At 37.2% G+C, this 8722-nt stretch overlaps 1 protein-coding gene across 1 annotated transcript in view; it reads left to right on the top strand.

Moving 5' to 3' along the window:
- Positions 1-8722, top strand: part of ctnna2 (catenin (cadherin-associated protein), alpha 2) — a 468558-nt gene that overhangs the window by 97829 nt on the left and 362007 nt on the right. The window contains exons 3-6 of the mRNA XM_016516505.1: positions 1299-1494; positions 5562-5728; positions 6940-7059; positions 7933-8199. Coding sequence (XP_016371991.1) covers positions 1299-1494; positions 5562-5728; positions 6940-7059; positions 7933-8199 — 750 coding nt within the window. The remainder of the gene's footprint in view (positions 1-1298; positions 1495-5561; positions 5729-6939; positions 7060-7932; positions 8200-8722) is intronic.

Below are 8722 nucleotides of genomic sequence, written 5' to 3'. Positions count from 1 at the left end.
AAGTTCAGAGGCTGTCATATGTGGATCAACTTACTATGTTGTGTATTTTCAATAGTTTCAATATGAAAAATTGCTTTTATATTGATTCAATGGATTTATTGCATTTTGAAGAAAAAAAAAGTGTCATGGATTTATTGCATTTTGGGGAAAAAATAATACAATTTTATAATAAATCTTTGAAAATCAAAATCTGGATTTGAATTGTTAATGTTATTATAACCTAAAGATGCTATGTGAAAGTTTGAAACAGAAAATAGTGGTTTTCATCTTGCCACATTCTTGGTAAAGAAAACACATTTTTACTCAAATTAATCAAAATGGATTTATAGTTATACACACTATATATATATATATATATATATATATATATATGTGTGTGTGTGTGTGTGTGTGTGTGCGTTTGTGTGTGTGTGTATTATTAATTAAGTAATTGATTGATTCATTAATTTTACTTTTTTATATTTTTTCACATTGTCACCAAACTCGGTCTTGTAGGGCTAGTGTCCTGCAGAGTTTAGCTCTAACCCTAATCAAAACACACCTAAACCAGCTAATCAAGGACTTTCTAGGTATACTTGAAACGTCCAGGCAGGTGTGTTGAGGCAAGTTAGAATTAAACTCTGCAGGACATCAACTCTCCAGGACTGAGTTTGGTACCTGGCAATAAAGCTCATTCTGATTCTGATTCTGATTCTGATTATACGAGCCTGTCTAAATGCTGAGGGAAAAACACCAGTGTGAAGGGATGTGTTAATGATGTGAGTGAGTGCAGATGCAACTGCAGGAGAAATGGCTTGGAGAAGATGAGATGGAATAGGATCAAGCGGACAAGTAGTAGGATATATATATAGCCTATACCATTAAAATGTTTAGATTTGACACTTGAGTTTTCATGGTGATGATAATTCCTGTTTGATTTTTAATGGGAAGGTTGAAGGGGACACTTGGTTTCTGCTTACACATGCACGTCCTTGCGGTTGACTGCATTTTTTAATTGTTGTTCTGTGTGCGTATACTGTAGATGGATGTCTTTTATTGTTGTGAGCAACCCCTTACCTGTTTATAATTCTGAAAGCAGCAAACAATCCCAGCAGTTTTTCTGACCCATTGGTTTAGAAATAAACAGACTCTGACTCGATCGTGCTTGTGTTCATCACTCATTTTTATTAATTGTGCCAAATGACCTACGTTGCTAGACTAGCTTTATATTTAAGCAGCTTGGTCCAAATGTGATTAAAAACAAGCCTTTTGGGTAACTTTTTGCATCCATCTTCATCTATGACTCCTCTTGTCCACAGGTGACCACCCTGGTCAACACCAGTAACAAAGGCCCATCCAGTAAGAAAAAGGGACGCTCCAAGAAAGCTCATGTGCTGGCTGTGTCTGTGGAGCAGGCGACCCAGAACTTTCTAGAAAAGGGTGAGCAGATTGCTAAGGACAGCCAGGACCTGAAGGAGGAGCTGATCGCAGCTGTAGAGGATGTTCGCAAGCAAGGTGAGCAGCCTGTTATCACTCTGAGGTACTGTCCCAAACAAAATCTGCTGCTTATTTGTTTCAACGTCCCACCAAGCAACCAAACATGTACTTATATTACACCTCCAAGGATGGTGTGGCATAGTGGCTAAAGCTCTGTCCGTTAGTTATGTTTGGCTTCTTGAGAGAGGTCATGTGGGAACTAGTGAGACATCTTTCAAATTATCTGACCCTAAGAGACATTAACATGCCAGTATGCTGTGGGCTTTAGCATTTCGCCCATGTGCTGCAGTTTGTAGACAACTAAGCTAAAGTTTTCTTTTCCTTCTTCACCTATAAGTCCTGCCTATTATTTACAGCCCTTATCTGGCAGCACATTACACACACTCTCTCTTACCAAGTTTTCTCTCCTTTCCTTTCTTTAATGACTGGACTGAAGTTAGTGTTTGGTCAGCCAAATTACCTCTATGAAAATGGCAAACAGTTATTGATGGTGTTTCTCAGAGCATTCATCATCCCATAAACACAGCCAAAGAGCAATTATGAGCTTGTGGAGAAGAGAAAAAAGCCACTTTTAAACCCCAAAAGCTGAAATGTATTAGCTGTCATTGTATCGTATTAATAATAATCTATTTTCTCTTTTTTTGTGGTTTGTTTTAAGGACTCTTTGATGAGGTAATGAATGTGAAATCTTCATTTAATTTGTTTAGTTTGGTGGTGGATTCAATTACTTGCTAATATGATATTAATGGGAGTCTGGGGTGATTCTCTTTCTGTTTCTGGGAATTTAAATATGAACTAATTCAGAGGAAAACAAAGAAGAATATCAGTGTATGAGAACCCTACAACATTTTTTTTTTTTTACAGTTCTCACAGAATATTGGGAAACTTTAAAATAAGGATTTCCAGGCATGTAAAAGTCATGAAATATAATAACATAATTATAATGTTAAGTTACTGTCATGTAATACAGTATTACTTCCCCCCCCTGTATTTTTGTTTAAAATGTAAAAAATCATTACTTATGGTAGTATATATTTTTCCACAGGTATGCAGTCATATCCCTGTTCACCATAGAGGAGAAACAATAATGTACAGTATGTGGAAAATAATGTGTTTTTTGAACCTTAAACCGCATAAACACATTTCATTACACCAAATACACAAAATAATGTTATTTTTAGCAACATCATATGACCACTTTTTAAAGCCATTTGTGGTGAAAATGCACAAGCGTTCTCATATCTGCAGTGAAGGGACTGCAACACTGACAAATGGAGACTGAGCCAAGCCCCGGCTGCAGGGGCAGAATGAAGTGTGTTAAAATACTATGCGTGGACCATTAGCAAGCTGACCTTTAGCTGGGATGAAGTTAATGAACACAGGTTGGGCATAATGGTCCGAGTGATTTACCACTCCCAAGGCTGACCGTCTGTTGCTCTGTGTGAAACAGGGGTTAAAGGACAAAGACAATAATTAAAATAGAAATCAGTCTTTTTGATGTAATTGTCACTTGTGTCCCACAGTTATTGATTTATTCATTTAATGACAATGAAAAATAACTTAGTGAAACTTTCAAACAAAAGACAATTAGGCTACTAGAAGTCAATTATAAGACCAAACAAGCAGACACAACAGATCTATGAAACACAGTAATTTTTTTTTAATTCGCTTTAGCAACTCAGCTAATTTGACAGTATTTAAAATAAGTTGGCAGTGTCTCACTCTCCCATGTTAGGTCTTCAAAACAAAACTAAATATTAAGACTTTGCAGAGAAAAGTATGTGCATTTTGTCCTGTCCAACTGCCGGTTTGTTTACTTTATTTAAGAATGAACTTAACTATTAAGTATTTATCTTTGTGCTACAGAAGGTCTAGTATGGAGCCAAAACACAATGCAGAAGATGCACTGCAGAATGAAAACAAGACTGCAGTGGTTTTCCAACAAAGTTGCAGTAATGAGAGCTGAGGGTCATCTCAGGGATCAATGGGATGTTCAGCTAATACTAGCCTGTTTAAGTTGCTCTGTACCAAGGTCCATAATACCTGAAGAAATCCTTTAGCATTCCCATTCAACTCAATAATTTCCATTCATCTCAACATTTTATCAGTCTGTGTTTTTGTCTTGTTATGTTTTGGCATGATCATTTTCTCAGCAGTCTTAATTTGCAACCAAGCTTAAGTAGTGTCAATCCCAGTGGATGTAGCATAATGAAGTTTATGGTTTCTCATCATTTAACAAAGCCAATTGTTGTTCATATAAAGTAGTAGTAAAGTAAAGTAAAGTAAAGTAGTAAAAAACATTAATCATGTTTTTATGACCTCTTTCACATCCTCTTGCAGGTCAGAAAAAAATTTGCATTAATGTCCCTGCTTGACTCTTGCTATACCGAATCTCTCTTTAGAGAGGAAAAATATATGTGTGTGTGTGTCTAAAACCTTCAAATTCTCTCTTATCAGGCAGCATCTGGAAGTAGGCAGGCTGTCAACATTGTGTCTACTAAGATAATGTCTACTCCATCTGGTTTATTTAAGTCAGGAGAGATGAATTCACTGCCCTTGATACCACACAGTTCTGTTTGTGTGGTTCAGTAGTTGGTAGAAAGAATAACAAATTATTTCTGACAAGGTGAGGTGAATGATTTTAGTTTACTGTATAAATGTTTTTTTAACTTATGATTCAGTTTCTCTGGAGAAATAAGCATTTCACTCATTAAATATTGACTTGGTTATCACTAACACTCACTTTCATTTATTCTAGGTAATCAAATGTGATATTACTGTCTGGTGCTTTGAAAGCAGGTTTAAAACAGGTTTTATTTTAAGCTTTTGATTTCTGCGCCATTAGCATGACCAAACATGATTGCAAAAATAAGGATTGTTTCAAACAGCTTGGATGAGAATCTGGTTAAATTGTACTGGGGTAAAAAAAAAAAAAAAAGAGAGAGAGAGAGCTAGGATGGAAATAAGATTATAACCTTCCGTGGTAATCCGTGAAGGTAGAGCTGCCAAAAGAATGCACAGAGCCAGAGGACAGTGCTGACATTTCCCCTGGAAAGTGGAGGGGCAGCAGCGAGGCACTGTTAAGAATAGCTGGCATTCTGTCTTTTTAGTTCACTGTGTGAGAGAAACAGCAGAACACGTACGTACACTAAAGTACAGCCATATTTGTTATGTGCATGCAAGTGTTCACCCACACAGAGCCAGTACTGGCTTAAAAGTAAATATTCTCGTTCTGTCTTTCCCTAGACTCTGGGACGTCAGTTGGCCACAATGTTTCATCTCTGTATATCATTCTCAGATTCAGTGACATTTGCTAATGTCTCAGCCGGGCTTTTTGAAAGCTTTCATTAATCAACTCTGTCCCGCCTGCAGCTCCTGTTCAGATGGAAGGTGGGAGTCCACTTACTGTAGGGTCATTAATAGATTCTGTCAATGAACCTTGAGACAAATTGCTCATTTCTACTTTAGCAAGCATGCCACAGTAACATTCTGGCAGTCTGAATCAGTTTTTAGGCTTTCTCCTCCTGAGTAATACACATACATACATAAAAATGCTACTTTTGACAAATAGAGTTCTAAATAAACGTTCAGGAGGTGCATGGTAATCTAATACTGTCAGTCACAATGGAAGGGTATTAAAAATCATCACTCCGGCGACAATCTTCAAATGGCTTTCTTTTTTCTAGTTTTATTATGTCTTTATTATGTCTGCATACTGATCTCTACTTTTGCAGTTAAAGTTCTGAAAAGTAAGAATAGGAAAATGCACTGCACTGTATTTCATTGACAATACAGTGTGACATAAAACTGGCACATTGTTTTCCAGACACCAACAACCCTCTGTACACTGTTTTTCTGAAGTGTGCTGTTTCACTAATGAACACCCTTGGCAATCTTGCCTGTACTCGCAGTTTATTTCACTGGTTAACAGATGCACAGCTATTAATAAACCATTGACATGTCCATGCAGCTCTATTTGGTTCCGAACTTAAAAATGCTAGACATGCTCAAGGGATTTGCTGTGTGGTAGAACTCTAAACATATGTTGTTTGCTTTTGCCTTGGTTGTTTTGTGTCTCTGTGCAGGTGAGACGATGCGCGCGGCCTCCTCAGATTTTGCGGATGACCCCTGCTCCTCTGTGAAACGCGGCACCATGGTCCGTGCCGCCCGTGCCCTCCTCTCTGCCGTCACTCGCCTCCTCATCCTGGCTGACATGGCTGACGTCATGAGGCTCCTGGCTCACCTTAAGATCGTATGTTCTCTACTTATTCATTTCTCACCTGCCACTTTTTCCCCCCACAGTTGCAGTTTATTTGTGAAATGAATCACAATTTATTTGTCATTAATAATAGTTTTCTTACATTTATTTTATTTAATTTTATTATTTAAATTTGTTTGTTTATCATGTCATACAGCCCTACTCTCAACTAACCACTTTAAGCATTATTACTCCTTAACATTTACACTTGTTTAAAGGTTGAACAAGTGGCATTAACCAAATTTGTGTTGCCAGTGAGAGCTGTCACATGGAAAATTCGTCTTTCATCTCGTCATCTTTCTTTTCCTTTTTCGTTTCAATTGAGTGTTCAAAGCTGCATCGCAGCAGCTGGTCTTCACATCTGGTCACCGTCCACCGGGTCAGAATGAGCCAGACCCGCCTCTCAATTGTTTCGATATCCAAGGAGACCCATTTCAAGGGCACAGGAAGTTATATGTATTATAGTACAAAGAAACTGTCTTTATCTCGAGTCCTGCTGTTTATTTGCATGGCACATATTGCTGAAGCGACAACCTCTTAGCATAACTTTGTGACAGACTATTAAAATGCATAAATAACATTCTCAAATATAATTTCTCTTGTCTCTGTTCATCAGTTAGGCACCATATTTTGCATTTATATTTATGGTGTAGATAAGGCTATTTTCAGAGGCACTGAATTTAAGCTTTTTGCTCTTGTACCTTAATTTTCACACCCATAATCCTTTGCTTCTAGTTGCACTATTCTGTTTTCTTTCGATTTTTGTTCCCCACTGGCACTAAGACAACAAATAGAATTCTTCCCACTCTAACACAACTTTTTTTTTTGTAGTTTAGGGTGTTTAAACCACTTTTTTTGTTTACCCAGCAGCCTCTCTGTTATATAATCACTAAACAAATTTGAGAACTAAGATCTGTGAAACTTGATGGTTGCAAAAACAGAACTTTTAGTGTGTAGGATGTGGCTGAGAAACTTTTAGATGTCCCTCAAGGGACAAAGCACCTCGTTGTTCTTCCGCTAGTCTCATTATGGTGAGTGAAAACTGTCAGAATTATATGTGCCACAGGAGAACCAATAATAAGCACTACAAAAGTTAACCGTCACTCGACCAAATCAGTTAAAGTGCTTTATGGAACATTTCTACTATCTTTCATTTTATGGATGATGTTGAAACAGTTGGTATGTGTGTGGATGCTGATTTACAGGTGGAAGAAGCTCTAGAAGCCGTCAAGAATGCCACTAATGAGCAGGACTTGGCCAATCGCTTTAAGGAGTTTGGGAAAGAGATGGTCAAACTCAACTATGTTGCTGCTCGCAGACAGCAGGTATTATTAAATATCACAACTGTTATCTATCTATCTATCTATCTATCTATATCCTTAGGTCTTGCCTCCACGCGGTCACGTGGTTAAAGGATCTCTCAGTAGTTCCAAACAAATGCTGTCCGAATGGGTTTAAGCGGGACAGATAGCAGCAGCAACTATAGTTGCATCAGTTTTCCATAAATATTAACGCATATTGTTGCATTAATCATGTTTTTCTTAGTTTCATTTTGGAGGGAAGAGGGATTTCTCACATAACTTAGAATAATACAGTATTCATGCATTAATTCATGCATTTTTCTCGTTCTACTATGGTCATAATTATTTATCCTATTGTTATCTTACATAGTTCACTTATGCATGATGCAAAGATGCACAATAAATGGCAACATACAATACAATACAAGGCAACCAATTGCACTTAACAAAATATTTTATTATATATCCAGGGAGAGGGTAGATAATTTTTAACTGAATGTGCTGTCAGGGTTCAGGGTTGAATAATTGGTTTAGCTTAAGCAACTTTTATAATTTTATTAACACAAATCACTACAATTAATTTGAGGTAAATTTAAGCCAACTGACATCTGGCTGTGGTAACGAGTGAAGTGTTGCTTATGTTATCTAACTACTATTAGAATTTAACTAGCTATTATCTAACAATAAAACAGTCAATGGTCAAATGCACTCACAATTCCAATAAAAAAAAAATATATAAATCCCTGCGTGCTGACTATTCGCAAAAAACACAGACAGTTATGTTTTAAATGAATATAAACATTAGGGAGAAAATCGGATGTCTATCAGTCTATTAGATCTGTGCATTAGGTCTTAAAGTGTCAGGTTTAAACAGATATTTGTGTATGTGTGTGCCAGGAGCTGAAGGACCCTCAGTGCAGGGACGAGATGGCGGCAGCTCGAGGGGCTCTTAAGAAGAACGCCACTATGCTCTATACTGCCTCCCAGGCCTTCCTGCGCCACCCCGACGTGGCTGCTACACGTGCCAACCGCGACTATGTCTTCAAACAGGTCCAAGAGGCCATTGGGGGCATCTCCAGCTCTGCCCAGGCCACTTCACCCACCGACGAGAAGCACGGCCACGCTGGCATCGGCGAGCTGGCCGCCGCTCTCAATGAGTTTGATGTGAGTACACTCTGTATTGTTTATTACAGCATATTTAGTATGCAGTCACACCGTCTGTAAAGTGATGCAATTTTTTCATTGTTTTTCAATGTTTTAAACTTTCTCCTTTTTAACTTTTAAGTATGCCATTTAGAAATCGTTGTAAAATCTAACAAATCTAGAAAACTTAATAAATCTAGATGCAGGACATCCCCCCCCCCCCTCTTAAAAATAGTCTTTCTAAAGACAATATAACAAAAACATCAATGGAAAACCATCACAGAAGTATTAACTTCCTGTCAGAGACTGTATTTGGAATAGTAGGCTGCCATCTAGTGGTTATAAAGGTGATCATAAGTATTACTATTTACAAATGCTTATATATATATATATATATATAATGTTTTGTTTATTTTTAAGTTGTAGTATTTTTAGTAGTTCAGTGTATTTTATTTAGTTGCCAGTGCAACATTTCTAATTTGTTTTCAAGTTTTTCATCTAATCTTAAAGTAAGTTATTTTAATTTATTTCAACTTCATTTCAA

Source organism: Sinocyclocheilus rhinocerous, unplaced genomic scaffold, assembly GCF_001515625.1.
Source record: "Sinocyclocheilus rhinocerous isolate Xijiao unplaced genomic scaffold, SAMN03320098_v1.1 scaffold2252, whole genome shotgun sequence".
Classification (NCBI taxonomy): domain Eukaryota; kingdom Metazoa; phylum Chordata; class Actinopteri; order Cypriniformes; family Cyprinidae; genus Sinocyclocheilus; species Sinocyclocheilus rhinocerous.
The sequence above is the reverse complement of the archived record's forward strand: the minus strand, read 5'-3'. Positions and strand labels throughout refer to the sequence as shown.